Consider the following 16,637-nt stretch of genomic DNA (forward strand, 5'->3'; position numbering starts at 1 on the left):
CAAAACATCCCCAGAGCATAATACTACCACCGCCATGCTTGACAGTAGGCATGGTGTTCCTGGGATTAAAGGCCTCACCTTTTCTCCTCCAAACATATTGCTGGGTGTTGTGGCCAAACAGCTCAATTTTTGTTTCGTCTGACCAGAGAACTTTCCTCCAGAAGGTTTTATCTTTGTCCATGTGATCAGCAGCAAACTTCAGCCGAGTCTTAAGGTGCCTTTTCTGGAGCAAGGGCTTATTTCTTGCACGGCAGCCTCTCAGTCCATGGCGATGTAAAACACGCTTGACTGTGGAGACTGACACCTGTGTTCCATCAGCTTCCAAATCCTTGCAGACCTGCTTCTTGGTGATTCTTGGTTGACTCTTGACCATCCTGACCAATCTCCTCTCGGCAGCATGTGATAGCTTGCGTTTTCTTCCTGATCGTGGCAGTGACACAACTGTTCCATGCACTTTATACTTGCGTATAATTGTCTGCACAGTTGCTCTTGGGACCTGTAGCTGCTTTGAAATGGCTCCAAGTGACTTCCCTGACTTGTTCAAGTTAATAATTCGCTTTTTCAGATCCACACTGAGTTCCTTTGACTTTCCCATTGTAGCTTTTGTAGCTGAGTCTAATCACTGGGTCAAATGAGCCCTATTTAAATGGGCTCATGAGAAGTCAACAGCTGTAGTCAATCAGAATCACTTACAAGAAGTGAAGAGGCCATGACATGAAGCTAATTTGATTGACACAACTCGCTACATCACCAAAATTGACAAATTTTGTTGCTGTATGTATATTTTTGACCCAGCAGATTTGGTGACATTTTCAGCAGACCCATAATAAATTTATGAAAGAACCAAATTTTATGACTGTTTTTTGTGACAAACATGTATGTGTTCCGATCACTCTATCACAGAAAAATAAGAGTTGTAGAACTTATTGAAAACTCAAGACAGCCATAACATTATGTTTTTTTACAAGTGTATGTAAACTTTTGACCACAACTGTATTTAAAGAATGTCCAGATTTGATCTATTTATACAATATCACCCTTTTCTTGTGAACACTAAAGGCCAATTTATACTTTGCGTCTAACCTACGCCGTAGACTACGCGAACCCTGCACAATAGCCCTCTGCATGGTTGTATTCGTGCATCGCTCCTCAGTTTAAATCACCAAGGTGGAAAGACGAGGCTCTGCGGACCAATCACAGCTTCTGCTGTCCGCATCACGCGACTAATAGTTCATTTCTGGACAGTTTTGCATCAGGCTACGGCCTCGGTATGCAGGTGTGCGTAGGCTACTTCATAGGTTTGATGCAGGAGTATAAATTGGCTTTTTGAAGTATAAACAGTCTTGTGATATCATTATCCTTCTCTACATTCTCCTTTCTCCTCTGTTCAGGCCTGTGACTGCCTGAGCAGAATGAGAGAGTTGGGATTTGTTGCCTGCATGCATTCTGCATGCTTTCACTGATGTTCTACCTCTTTCTCTCTCTTCTCTCCACAGCTCACTCTGGCTCTTCTTCAAATGCAAAATATGACCCTGACCAAATCAAAGCGGAAATCGCCTGTAGGCGTGAGCGGGTAAGTCATTATCCTCTGAGAACAATGCGCTGGACGTCAGGTCCTAGGAGGGGCCTGTTTGGGGAGACTCTGGGGCCCCTGCTGTATTCGCTGCATGTGTGTCAGGGGCACCTTTAGGAATGTGATGGGGCTTGGTTTGGGTTAGCAGGCCGTGCTGAGCGGTCGGGTGTTGTGGGTGTTGCTGAGCTGAGCTGCTTTAATAGCCGTGCTGTTTTATCAAATTCTTCAAATCCTTTTTTTGTGTCAAAGAATATAAGTACTAAAGTTTTTATACATTCATTTATTAAAGTTAGGATGTTTCCTTCTTATACTGAAAACTTACTTTTGGATGGAAACTAATGTTTACTACCACTGATGAATTCTATCTCCGTAAAGTTAAATCAATCAATCAACCTTTACAGTGTTGGGATTAAATACTAATTTAAAATCAACATTTAATATAGATTAATAAAATATATATGTATTAAGAAAAAAAAAAGTAGAAAATTCTACAAAAGACCGTAAACACAATTTGACATAAAATATATACATTTTATAAAATATAAAATAAATAAAATAATAGAAAGGTAAAGTAAAATTATGAGAATGATGAGAAATTATAAAATTAATATTAATGAACAAAGGAAATAGGAATAAAAAAATTAAAACATTAGAAATAAATTGTAATAAATAAATTAATAAAATGAACAAATTAACAAACTAAAAATTTAAATAAAAAGATTTTACTCAAATGCTTTCTGGTGGTGATAATAAACTAATAGTTTTAAATGATTCAGTGATCCCTGCGAGCTGAGCTTCAGTGTTTCCTGTATTGAATTCTAGCTCGCTGGTGTGCTATAGCTAAAAGCAGATTTACCCAGTTCAAATGTATAATAATAATAATAATAAAATAGAATCATGACTGTTTATTGTGGCTGTTTATCATGTTTAATTGAATGTGTGCATTTCTCTTTGGTCAGTAAGTCGATTTAATGTAGTAGCTCTCAGCAAAAAGCTGGAGTTGGAGTGCTGGGGTGGTACTGGAATGTGTTCTAGAGGGTGGTGTGTGCATGTGGGCTGGACCTTTTCCTGTTCCTGTGTGTGTGTGTATGTGTGTGTGTGTTGGGAAAGGGGGGGCTGCTTGTGCGAGACCTTGCTGTTCACTGATGACTCAGCTTTTTCTTTTTTTATTAGTTTTTTAACTAGGCTTCATTGAGGGAACTTTTATACAGACATAGCTATTTTATACCAATCACTAATTAATAAACAAACACTCAATTTTTGTATATATATATTCTTTCCAGTTTTTGACAATGATATACAGTTTGATGTACATTTCATGATAAATAGACCTGTAGGAATTATGTACAGAATTCCAAAAGATCTTTTTCATTGGATTTTCTTACTGAAGAAAATGAAATCTCTAAAATAAGCGTCAATTGTAGGAAGTTGTTGGCGAGTCTTAAGGAGTTTAGTACATCTATGTTTTAATAAAAATATCGATATTTAAAGTCCTGTACGGTGGATAATCTATCACAAACGAAAACAATACAATATATCACAATATTAATATCAAGTCACCCTTAGTAAGACCCTTATTGGTTTGTGGTTTCTTCAAATTTTGCTTTTTGTTGTTGATTTTTATTTCACACTGCAGCCATGTCTTCCTGTGGCCATGTCTAGCCATTTCCTTTTTTTAATGGCTTGTATTTTATTGAATCTAATGTGTAACAATTACACGTTTAAGATAATTGCACACACACTGGGGCGTGAACCTGCATACAGGTTACAATAGTATCCAAACATTTCTTATATTAATGATACACACTCCAACATAAAATCACCAACAAATAATTAAACAATACATATAATAACAGTGGCATATATCTTAATAGGTATTTCACTTTCAATCCTGTGTATATGTCTGTAAGTACAGGCCCTATTTCTCATAGTATTTTTTCAATTAAATATTCTACAAGACATATTTTCATATTATGCGACCATTTGTTTACAAACAGAGATTTGTCTCAACATAAGCTTTAATTAATCAACACTGCAAGTAGTTTGGAGAACATGATCAGTGACCGACTTTTGTGTATTTTTTTTTATATGTACATATTTACTGAAGCTTGAATATTTTATTTTTTAAATTTTAACTGTTATGCAGGTTTAAATAGGGGAAAAATCCCAGTTTATTGCAGATCGTTGTCGGACGCTGTAGTTTCAGACCCATATGTATGATCTCACATCCAGAATTTGTATGAAAACATGTCTCTGTATGAGGTGTAATGCCTGCTTGTCTGGTTTGTGTCCGCAGCTCTGTAGACTCAAACAGGAGCTGGCCCAGATGAAGCAGGAGCTGCAGTACAAGGAAATGGGAGTAGAGACCCTTCAAGAGTGAGTTTCACACAAAACAGAAAACTTATTTTCTCCACGTTTTTGCCTCTTTTCATGTGTTCTCGATTTTTAGCTTGTATCAGGTTTCTGCTGTTGTGAGGGAGTGTGTGTGTGTGGGGTGAGCCTGCAGTGCAGTGTCTCCTGCAGGTTTAAATGTTGCCCTTGGCAGAATTTAAGGATTTTGTTATCGGTGTGTGCAGTCCGGGACTGTGATTAAAAAAAAACAATAACCTGAGAATGAACATTCCTCAGTTTGACAATTTTCATCCTCACCCTTTGTGTTTCCAGCTACCATGTTAGCATCCTGCAAACTGGATGCCATATGTTAGATAATCTGGAAATAGACATCATAATGTGTTTTTTCCAGATATGTATAAAGTACTAGAGATAAAAATAAATAAATAAATAATATAAGAGTGTTTTATCTTAAAGTGACTTGAGTAAAGATTCAAACATTTTGAATACTTTAGTATCTCCAATAATCTATTGCAGCTAATTTATTGTGAAATGTACCACTGAAGTACTGAAAGTACCGAACTCTTACATGGCATGCATTTTTTTATTTCTCCTTGCTATATGGGCTGATTGGTGCCTGATTAATGTAAAAAATAAACAATGATCTTTTTACAGGATGTAGTTTCTGAGAAAAATAAGGTCCATATGAGGACTTTAGTTTTATATTTCAATATAACTCAATGATGTCGCAATAAGTAGTGATGTGCAAAACATTTATTTTGTGCCTGAACACAGCAGCGTTTTTTTCCTGAGTGAAAAACAAAAGTAGAAACAAAAATTCTTTGTGCCTTTTTGAGCAACATGGCTCATTTAAAGTGCTGCTTCAACACAAAGACAAAGTAAAAAACATAAACATTTACTGTATTTACTGTTCATTTAAATTTCTAAACAAAATCAGACTAGTAGACAGTATAATGGCCTCATAAGAGGACACCAGGCTCTTGTAGAGCAAAATTTAGTGATGTGGTTTAGACAACCCAAAATGTAATGTCCACACCTGTGGACGCCAGATCCTAGGAGGTTAGAAACTGGCTGAGCTTAGTGTAATCCAAACCATCCAGAAAAGTTCTTTCACACTGCAGACAAACCGGACTATGGTTCAGTAGACCATCTCTTTTAGTCGATTCAAAGTCTTGTCCTTTGGTCTGGACTGTGGTTCACGCCCCCATTTCAAGCCTGTTACTTTGCTTCAGACTAAACAGAAAAGTCAGAAAGTCTAGACCAAACAAAGCAGGTGTGAATTAGGGGTGGGCGATATGGCCCTAAAATAATATCATGATATTTCATGGTATTTTTGCGATAACAGTACTCTTGGAAATATGACAAACACTGAATAAAAAAAATATTTCCACAATACATTATTCCAACAAAATGAAAATTGCATTTTATTATTGTGTACGATATAATATGGCACACCCCTAACTGAAATATAAAAAAACAGAAGTCAAGGATCCAGAATGTCATGATACTAACTAATAATGCACTCCATAAATTTCCATATAGCCAGGATTAAATTACAGTAAATTATACTGAACATATATAATCTTTTTCTTTTGCTAAAAACAGCAAAAAATTGGTATCCTGATGTGATAATTAGGGGTGGAAGATATGGCCTGATATTTCAGGGTATAATATCGTTCACGATATTTAAAAATGTTGGCGATATTATCACGTACGATACGACATGGCACACACCTCTAGTGTGAAAGCCCCCCTAAATTAAATAAGAATGTGTCCTAGCCTTCAGTGTGGCTATATGTGGCACTGTTCAGTTTAGCCATCTGTGTGAGAGCTAGCTGTGTGACTGACTCTGACAGTCTTGAGGCTGAATTTATTCTTCCTTTATTTACCTACAAAAATGAATACATCATTGTCAAATGTTGTATTAGTCACGGCCCACATACTTCTGTATGTCCTCTACATTGGCTTAGGTGTTGAGCATTGCATCTATTCAATAGAGGGCAATATAGCTGACAACAACAAACGTGAATGCTGCTGTAGGTCTTGATAATAAAAGTTGTACTTTATTGTAATGAACTACATGTCCGTTCCTGGTCAGTCGTTATGTTCCCACACTTTTCAGTGGTACTGCTCCATTTCATCTGTATGCATAAGCTTTCAGATAATGTGACACAATAGAGAAATAGGGGCAAAATAAACACACAAAAAAGATAGAGCCATATTTATACAGTTTAACTTAATACAGCCTGCCAGAGAAGTTCAGATTCATTTAATGCTGTAATTGTAAGTATTATTCAGTTCAGTGAAGCACAAAACCAAACATTTACTGCATAGTAGAGGACTTGCTTAAAATAGCTGCTGCTGCAGTGGAAGGAGACCACTTGAGTTCTCTGTTTTGTTTTGTTTTGGTTTTTGTGTGTTTGTTTACGAGGCTGTACAAGATCAGAATTTTGGCCACTATATTTTGAATGAAAAACAATATGAATTCCTCTCTCTTTTTTTTCTTCTTTTTCTTTGTCTTTTCTCTTGTGGTCTTAAGTGTGCAAGTGTCGTTTTTTGAGAGATGTTTGAGGAGATTCACACGACTTTGTGCGTGTGTGTGTGTGTGAGAGAGAGAGAAAAATTGTGTTCTGAAAAGGAGACTCCACCTCAGGAAGAGGATGCACCAGTGGAGTGCAGAGAGCCAAAGCAGGAAAAAGAAAGGGAGAGAGTCGGAGAGAGGGAGGGGGTGGAGGGACAAAAAGTTTTTGAAAGCAGTTTGAAAAACAGAGGAACAGAGATATCTGGCAGCAAATTCCTCTCTTCTTCCTGCGTCCCACTGAGAGCTCTTATCTCTTAGATAGAACGCAACTCGAGTGGCTCCCAGAATAGTAGCTCAGCTCGCAGAGCTTCAAGAAGACAGAAGATGGAGGCGCCCTGCCCGGCCAGCAGTTAGGAAGCGTCTCTGGCTTTGTTGGCTCTGCCAGCGTCTGTAAAAGCTTTAGTCTGAGTTTTTTAGCGTATCTGATTTGAAAGTGATATAGCTTTTCTCTCTAGTGTGAATGACTACAAACACACAGTGGTGGCTGAAAGTTTCTGAACCCCTTAGAAGAGAAACCAGTTAAACAAAGCAGACACACTTATTATACTTATTAATTTATTTATTGAGGAAAATTATCCAATACTATATATTTGGGAGTGGCAAATGTATGTGAACCTCTAGGATTAGCAGTTTGAAGGTGAAATTAGAGTCGGGTGTTTTCAATCAATGGAAAGACAATCAGGTGTGAGTGGGCAACCTGTTTTATTTAAAGAACCAGGATTTATCAAAGTCTGCTCTTCACAAAACACACACGTCAGACTGATTGTGTACAAATGGAAAAAATTCAAGACCATTGTTACTAGGGGTGGGTATCTTCACTGATTTCCCAGTTTGATTTGATTCTGATTCACGAGGTCCCGATTCGATTCAAAATTGTTTCATTTAGGTCAATTTCAGTTATAATAAAAAAAATTGTAGCTTAAATATGAAACTGTTGTTGTAATTATTCAAGGAACACCTAAACTTCCATTATTAAAATATTAGTATTTATTTTATTTAATGTAGCTTATTTAATTTCTACACTGTTCTTCCCATCTCTATACAGGTTTAGAATGACCACTTTGCTCAAATGTACATGTGAGTAAAATATAATGTGATTCAAAACATTAATGAGGCTTCAGAAGCCATCTTATTCAACAGCGCTGTATGAATGTATATACTGTCATTTTAGGTATATAAAACAAAAACATAACATACTTCATGAATTTCTTATGTTTGCAAATAAGTGTGAAACTTATCCATACATACTTGTTCAGATGTGATACTATAATAAGCAAAGTGACAATAAAAACATAACAATCAAAATGAATAATGTAAAGAGAGAAAACTTTATTAAATTGGAAGGAAAAAAACAGTCGGTCTGACCAGAGTTTAGCTCCCCGTTATTAGAGCCTCTTCCTCGGCCGGTAGTCAAGTTCATCCCTGAGGACAAAATCACTGAGTTAGTAACAGCGCTTCATAGAGAACACGATCATAATTCCACTAATTACACATTAAATCACACAGTTACAGGTTAATCTACAGTTTTTCCATCTAACAGTTAAACCTGTTACACTGAGCGGCCGCCGGACGCTGCTAGCGCATCAGAAACCCGGCAAAAGGGGATTAGCTTAACCAGGGATTTGGCTAACAGTGGATTCAGCCGGTCAGGTCTTACTTTAAATAAAGTACAGGGGAAAACAACACTGGAAAACAACTTAAACAGTGTCAAATGTACTAGTTTGATAAACACAGGCAGGAATGAAAGGAAATACAGAAGAAAATTACTAACATTTTTACAGAAACTCCCCGCAGTGCGACTCCTCTGTTCCAGATCACCCCAGCCAGAGGACGATGCTCGAGAGGATGGTCTCGCAAGATGAAATGCGAGACGTTAAAACTGTATGCATGTACGAGAAAATTGGCTATTTCTCCGTTTTTTTAATGAATCGATATCGGATCATTCAAATGAAAATCGATTTAACTCGAAGAATTTATTTTTTTTAAACCCCTAAAACACCCCTAAAGGCCTGTATTAGTTCACAAGGTCACAAAGGACCCGAGTAACTTCTAAACAACAGAAGGCCTCTCTTACATTGGCTAATGTTAAGTTTCTTCAACAGGAAAATAGTGAACAACAGTGGTGTGCATGAAAGGGATACAAGGAAAAACACTGCACATGCAAACACTGCTTATCTAGTCCCTGTAGAGAATTATTCACCGTGTCTGAAGCTAGGCATGGGCTACAGGGGTACTGTGCTGTAAAACTGTAAAAGTGGTGCTCCTTCATTCCAACAGTACTCTTTTTGAGTTTGAGTTAAGTTCATCCAGCATCCCACTCCAACAACAGTAGGAAAAACTCTTTTTTTAATAGATTTAAATTTAGAAGAAACCATAAACAAGCAGGTGTGCTGTTACTTTTGTCAATCTAGTTTATCTCTCTCTCTCTCTCTCTTTTTTATATCTTTGATGTTTATGCCGTCCTCATCCCGTCTTTAACCCCAGGGGTGTTTGTATTCAGCTCTAAATCTCTTCAGCTGGCAGCAGAATCACTAATTACTTCTCGCACTGCATCACAACCGTCCAAACACACAAACAAGACGGCAGTAGGGAAATCCCGCTGGAAGTGATGTCAGCCCAGTATGAAGCTCAGTAAACAAGATGTCTGTGCAGGTTCTGCAGGAGTGTTCTCTGCAGTGAAGAAGAGAGAAGCAGCAGCTTTGTGTGTCTGAAGATCTTTTAGTTTTAGCAGAGTCTGCAGGGCTGCAGCTGGCTGTAGACACAGTGCACTATTTCTCTTTACTGTGGTTGGATTGTGTGGATGATGGACAGGTTGTTTTGCTCCTAATGAAAGTGGCAGGGCTTGTAAGTTGGAGCTGTAATGTGTAAACTGGCTTAACTTAAAATGTTGTTCACAAAATGAACAAATATGTCAGGCTGTAAAATGTAAAAATAGCTGCTAGTAGCAAGAACATTACATAGGTTTAAAATAATTTTTCAAATGGTTGTAAAATAGTTGTAGATTCACATTTGGTTGGTTGCTTTTGCGTTAAACTTGTTTGTTCTGGACCTTCAGACCTTTCAGTTTAAAACACAGTCCAGACCAGAAAAAAAAGACCAGAATTTGGTCCGACCAAAAAGGGGGGTGGGCACAGTCCAGACTGAGTAAAGTTGAGAAAGTTGAGGCAAGATATCTTCACCTGTTAAACAATAGAAGATGAAAAAGGTCTGGTGTTCTGCCAAATCTGACACTTTCTTTTTTAATAATACAAGTTATTTTACTATCTTAAATGGTTCCTTTGTAGAGAAGGCACTATGTGGATAATATGTCAATCTATGGTATATATTAGGGGTCGGCAATAGGTGGCCCGCGGGCCAGATGTTGCCCGCAAGCGTGAAACATCTGGCCCATGAGGTTGTTTGTACTATAATGAATCCATCCATCCATCCATCCATCCATCCATCCATCCATCCATCCATCCATCCATCCATCCATCCATCCATCCATCCATCCATCCATCCATCCATCCATCCATCCATCCATCCATCCATCCATCCATCCATCCATCCATCCATCCATCCATCCATCCATCCATCCATCCATCCATCCATCCATCCATCCATCCATCCATCCAGGGCTTCCTGTTTCCTTATACGGCCTTTTTTCCAGGCTGTATCCCAATCACTAGCTGGGGCAGCGGTAGTGTATTGCACCACAAACTTGACGACACGGGTTAGATTTTTTTTTTCCTTTCTTCTTGGGTTTACCTGCTTCATTTTCCAAAAATATATATATTTTTTGTGGCTCGCCATGTAATGGCTTGGAAAATATCTGGCCCGCGGCCAAAACTAATTACCGACCGCTGATCTATATGTTCATGATTTGATGAAATCACTTTGATAAGAAGTGAGAGCTGCTGCATACGGCCCTGCTGAGTGTGTTTGGTAGTGTGGGGTGTCGTGTGGAGGTATGTGGATGTGGTGGGTTAGTTTGGGTGGGGTGGCTGAAGCAGGGAGGTGGGCCATGCTCCGGCTGGGCAGGGCTGTGTGTGGAGGCTGGAGGTTAGAGGGAGAACAAAGGCGTGCTTGTGCCGAGAGGAGGAGCAGACAGGAGCTGCTGCTGGAGCGAGACGAGCTCAGAAAAGAGCTCAGAGCTTCAGCTCCTCCGGCAACGTGCCAGAGAACAGCTGATTCACAAGACTCACATAACTAACCCTCTCTTACTGTCACTCGCAAAATCTGCTAATACCATAAGAGAGATACAAAGATGCTAAAAATACATAAATATTAAGTATATAGTGGTAATATTATAAATTGAGATTATCTTGTTCAGCTGCTTTTCTAGAACCAACATTTATTTTTTTTAATGGTTTAAAGAATGTTTCTCTTACTAATCAGTATTTTGGGCAGTGTAACATTTTTAGTTGAGTTTCTTTTTAGTCCCGTCCTGCTTTGCCTTTACTGTCTTGCTTTGTCCTGTTCTAACTTGTTCTGTCCTCTTCTGCATTGTCCTGTCCTGTCATGTCTTTTTTTTTCTTTTAATGTCCTAACTTATCCTGTCCAGCATTGTCTTGTCCTGCCCTGCCCTGCCTTCCAATGTCTTTTCCATTTCTGTCATTTCCTGCCCTGTGCTGACTTATCTTGTGCTGAATCGTCTTGTCCCATCCCTTTACTGTAATGCTGTCTTGTCTTGTCCTGCCCTGTCCTATTCTGCCCAATCCTGTCTTTCTCTTTCCTGTCCTGTCCTACCTTGTCTTTTCCAGTCCTCTCCTGTCTTGTTCTGCTTTGTTCTGTCATGTTCTGTCAGGACTGCTTTGTCTTCTTCAATCCTGCCTTTCTCTTTTCCTGTTCTGCCTTTTCCTGTCCTGTCATGTGTTTTCCTTTCCGGCATTGTCTTGTCCCATCCTGTCTGTCTCTTTCTTGCCTGTCTTGTCTTTCCCTGCTCTGCCTTGTCCTGTCTAATCATGTCTTTCTCTTTTCTGTCCTGATCTGCCTTGTCTTTTTCAGTCCTCTCCTGCCTTTTTCTGCTTTCTTAACTGATTATAACACTGTTTATTAACACAATATTTTACAGAATGGAATTATGGGCTGATGCTCTCACCCTTAAGATTGTTTTAAAGAAAGGAAAGAATTAGAATCGTGAGCTTTGTGGAGGTAAGACGTTCTCCAGGTGTTGAAATACAGCTGTAGACAGGTTTTCTACATGACTGTAGGAATGGCATTTTGTTTCTCTGAACAACATTTCAGACATAACACTCGTGCAGGAGGATGGATGTGTGTATGTGTGTGTTTGAGTACACACGGTCTGGTGCTTTGAGAAAGCAGACATTCCGTGCCGAGCGGCTTTAGCGAGACTAGCTCCAGTTTCACTTGTTTAATTATTATGCCTTTGAGAGCCGAGGCTTCACTAAGTTAAAACAATATTATTACAGAGTGGCTAAATGGTTAAGTGGTCTGTCTGACAGAGTGGGCAGAGACACTTCAGTGCATACCTGAAGAGCAACCAGGTCTGAAGTCTCTGACATTGTGCTCGCTATTCATTTGCTTCTTTTAACTCTGTTAAACGTTTGGTCAGATCAGTACATATATTGGCTTTTTAGCACTCAGTCTATGTGTGAAAATGACACGTACTTTATGTAAAGAAGCTTTAATGTGATTGCAGAGTAACACTGTGTAATAGGGTGTGGGTGAGATTCCTGGGTAAACTATATTTAGGCAGCTGTGTACCTAAACATTTAGGCCTGACTGATTCAGTTAGGAGGTTGAAGCATGGAGAGAGTTAGAGTTGAGAAAGGAGTTCGGGATTGTGAGGTTATTTACAGTTCAGAATAGGATGCATATACTGATACTGTACATGTACCAGTCATCATAATTTTTTAACTCTTCATAGTTTATATAAATCTATATATCAGCTCAATTCATTTCAGACTGTATAGGTTGAATCATGGAAACCACATGTGCAAAAGGAAACATATTTATACAGAAAATATTGATAAAGACAGGGCAGACATATTACACCTCATTTAGTGTTTTTCCTTTATTTTTTTTATTATTTTCTTCATTCATTTGTAGATTAGTATTGAAGAGATTAAAACTATAAAGGTATATATATATATATATATATATATATATATATATATATTAAACTCTCCTGTTATGTCTTTTCCCGTTCTTTCTTGTCCTGTCCTGCAGTGGCTTGTCCAGTTCTACCTTTCTTTCCTATCTTGTTTTGTTGTGTCCTGCCATGTATTTTTCCAATCCTGTCTTTCCCTGTCCTGTCCTGTCCTGTCTTATCCTGCCCTGACATGTCTTTGATAATTCTGTCCTGTTCTGTCTTTCCCTGTCCTTTCTTGTCCTGTCCTGCCATGGCTTGTCCAATTCTGCTATTGTCTTTTCTATCCTGTCTTGTCCTGTCTTTCCCTGTCCTGTCCTGTCTTATCCTTTTCTGCCATATTCAATCCTGCCTTGTCCTGTTCTGCATTGTCTTGTCCTTGTCCTGTCCTGTCCTGTCTTGTTTTTTTCTCCATATTTTCCTTTTCTGTCCTGTACCTGTCTTGTCTTGTAGTGTACAGTCTTATCCTGCCTTCTTAGTTTTCCCTCTCCTGTCCTATCCAGTCCTGTCCTGTCTTGTTCTGCCATGTGATTTTCTTAACACAATATTAAACAGAATGGAATACTCAGGGATGGGCAACTGGCGGCCCGGGGGCCGCACACGGCCCTCGTCATCACTCAGTGCGGCCCGCGAATAGATCAAAAATAATTTCATAATTAAAAAAAAAAAAAAAAAAAAAAACGTAATTCTACTTTTGACCGCTAGAGGGCGCTGCCAAACAACCACGAAAATTGACATTGACATCCAGTCCATTGTGAGCCAGCAGGCCAAACCACAGCTCTCTCATTAGCTTCAATAAATGTTGGGCCTCTGTGGTCTAGTTTTCTGCTATTATTGAATGAGCTATTTGCAATCAGTTTTTAAATCTTTTTTGTTCTTTGTTATAAATGAGTTCAAATGCCTTTTGCACTTTTATAAGCAAATGTTTTGTCCTTGTTGCTTATGAAGGACTTGTTATAATGAACTTATTTTACACAGAGGAACTACTGTATTTGCAATCAGTTTTTTAAGCAAACTTTTTGTTCTTTGATATGAAGGACTTCCTTTTTGCACTTTTTTTAAGCAAACGGTTTGTCTTTTGCCGTATTAAAATGCATTAATATGCAGAAAATAGTTGTTGATAAATGTTGGTGCTGTAAACATACAGATATTAATTCATATAAAATTTGTTCTTATTGAAAATAATTTGTAGCGTTTTTCATATTCAATTATTTGAAGTGCGAGGTCATGTGGCCCTCCAATGGTCATGCTGAAAAAAATGTGGCCCTCTCCATCATGGAAGTTGCCCATCCCTGCTCTATGTCTATTAGCATTGAATAAATGAAAGCTATAAAAGAGCTCACATGGGATATATAGTACCAGTTTGAGCTGTTAAAGGGTTTTGGGTGAGGTCAACACAGTGTGTCTGCTGACGTAAATCATTAAAATGCTCAAAAGACCATCACATACATGGAAGATGACCCAAAAATCTCACAGAACTAGAAGCATTGCTATAAAGAATGGGTGAAAATTGCCCAGACAAGAAAGTGTTAATAAGCTGTGAGATCTGCTAAAAGAGTTACTAAGTACTGAACAAGCAGGTTACCTACATTTTTGCTTCAGGCCCTTTTCCTTTCAACTGTAAAATATGGAAATAAAAAGTAATCTTCTGTAAATATTAAATATGTCATAAGTTATTCTCTCTCTTTCTCTCTCTGAGGCACACACTTACTGATGTAAACCTTTATTAGCTCTGTTTCTTACAAAAAACGATCATTAGAATAGTTTTTGTTCATTAGGCAGATTTCCAGCTAATCATGCTGATTCATCATTCTACTTTTTTTTTAAAGATCTAATCAAGTGTAAAGTTTTTAAACGTGTTTGCAATGTGTGTTTCCCTTTACAGAATCGACCGCAAGATGTCCAGCAGCCAGACCAACTACAAGCTGGACGAGGCGCAGGCCATTTTCAATGAGCTGCGGAGCATTAAGAAAGCCATCAGCTCGGGCGAGAAGGAGAGGCAGGACCTCATCCAGGTCAGACGCTTTTCCAGCACAGATGCTGCACTATTCCTGATGCCGTCACCTGACTGGCTGTTTGGGTGGAGGAGGGACGGGGGGCCGCCATGTTGGCTCACAGATTTGAGCCTGTTATCCACACTCAGGGGTTTGGCTGTTTCACGTCCTTCTACCCACAGGCACTTTCCGGCCGGCTCAGTGTTTATTGTTTAAATCTGAACAGCAGTTACAGTTCCCTGACTTGAGCGGCTTAAACTGCTCAATACTGCCACCTTGTGACACACATTTAATACTTTTCATTACACCTAGTTTCTCTGTGTTTTGAAACGTCTTTTGAAAAACGATTTGTGTGCCAGTATTAACCCAAAAGAGCACATGGTGATGCGTGTACAGTTCGGTCCAAAAATATTTGGACAGTGACACAATTTTTATAATTTGGGCTCTGCATGCCACAACACTGGATTTGAAATGAAATAACTGATATCCAAATAAAAAGTATGAACTTTCAGAATTTTTTCACAGGGTTGAACTGTGCAGACATCAAATGAAGCTTTTAGAAATTACAGCTGTTATTCTACAAAGCCTCCTCATTTCAAAGTCTCAAAAGTTATTGGACAAATGAACTTTATCATAAATAAAACGTCTATTTTTAATCATACATTGAGAATCTTTTGCAGACAATGACTGCCTGAAGTCTAGAACCCAGAAGCATCATCAAACTCTGGGTATCCTTCTTTATGCTACTTTAACAAACTACTTTTACTACAGCTGTCTTCAGCTTTGGCTAATTTGTTGGTCTTCCTACCTTTAGTTTTGTCTTAAACAATAATATAATGTTCACCTTCTTTCCATTGAAAGCGTCTTTGACCACAAGTTGTGGGTTCACAGCAACAGCTTATAAAAGCAAATGCTACCCCTGGTTTCATCTCCAGACCCTTTAACTGCTTAACTGCTTGTTGATGGACTATCGAGAATATTGCTCATGGAATTCATAAAATAGCTTCACAGATCATTTGTCCAATTAATTTTGAAGCCCTGTAATAAAGAGGCTTTTTAGAGAAATGGTTGTAATTCCTAAATGCTTCATATGATATTTTTGTTCAACCTCTTGAATTAAACCTGTAAGTCTACGCTTCATATACACATCATATTTATTTCCTTTCAAATACAGTGTTATAGCATATAGAGCCCAAATCTTGAAGATTATATCACTGTCCAAATATATTTCTGGACCTAACTGTATGTGTGACAGACACTTTAAAAAAGAAAAAATCCTTACATCATTAAGTGACACATAATATACATCTTGGGTGCATCACAGGATAGTTTGTGAATGTGTGATAATGTGATCTCTTTTACAGAATGCTGGTGTGCTTGATCTGTGCTTGGAAAAAAAAAGCTAATTTTAAAAGTGTATTTTTTGCTTTTAAAATCCGGTTTGAACCCATTTAACATATCAAATGCTCTAATAAAAGGTTATATATTGCATATAAATATGACCAGTTCTGATTCCCATTCCTAGAACATAATGATGAATAGTAGTTAAAATCCAATTCTAACATTAAACTATTTATACTTAGTCATGTTACCATATCACAATAAAACACCAAATTCACTTAACTGATTCAGTTATCCTGAATGATTGTTTATAACTGACACATGCTCCTACTTAAAAGTTAGTATGTAAAACCAATTCTAGTCCATCTAATCTTCCATAAAAATAATCTAAGATCTTTGTTTTGTTTTTTCACCCTCACACACTTACTCATTTTCCACTGCTGGTGTGTGTGTGTGTGTCTTACAGAGCCTGGCCAAGCTGACCATGAATTTCCACAGCCTTTCCATCACTGACTCCATAAATGAGGTGGCGAACAGTGCGGGGACTCTCAACAACTCCTGCAGCCTGCAGCAGTACACAGACGCCGGCTGCCAGACCGACCTGATTGGAGAGGTTAGTATGTTAGTATGTAAAGCATCTTTGAGTGTCTAAAAAGGTGCTATATAAGTGTAACCTTCCTTTCTTTCTTTCATTTTTCCAAAATT

The 16,637-nt window shown here is 38.2% G+C and overlaps 2 protein-coding genes across 5 annotated transcripts in view; one reads left to right on the forward strand and one right to left on the reverse strand.

Annotated features, from left to right (window-relative positions):
* The window catches only part of lurap1 (leucine rich adaptor protein 1), a 230,770-nt gene that overhangs the window by 135,080 nt on the left and 79,053 nt on the right, over positions 1-16,637 (reverse strand). The gene's annotated exons all lie outside the window — the stretch shown is intronic.
* wwc3 (WWC family member 3) overlaps positions 1-16,637 on the forward strand; it is a 78,001-nt gene that overhangs the window by 41,324 nt on the left and 20,040 nt on the right. For all 4 annotated transcript variants that reach the window (XM_049479771.1, XM_049479773.1, XM_049479774.1 and 1 more), the window contains exons 4-7: positions 1,497-1,573; positions 3,870-3,949; positions 14,483-14,612; positions 16,399-16,545. In XM_049479771.1, the coding sequence (XP_049335728.1) occupies positions 1,497-1,573; positions 3,870-3,949; positions 14,483-14,612; positions 16,399-16,545 (434 nt within the window). The remainder of the gene's footprint in view (positions 1-1,496; positions 1,574-3,869; positions 3,950-14,482; positions 14,613-16,398; positions 16,546-16,637) is intronic.

This window comes from Astyanax mexicanus, chromosome 5 (assembly GCF_023375975.1).
Source record: "Astyanax mexicanus isolate ESR-SI-001 chromosome 5, AstMex3_surface, whole genome shotgun sequence".
NCBI lineage: Eukaryota > Metazoa > Chordata > Actinopteri > Characiformes > Acestrorhamphidae > Astyanax > Astyanax mexicanus.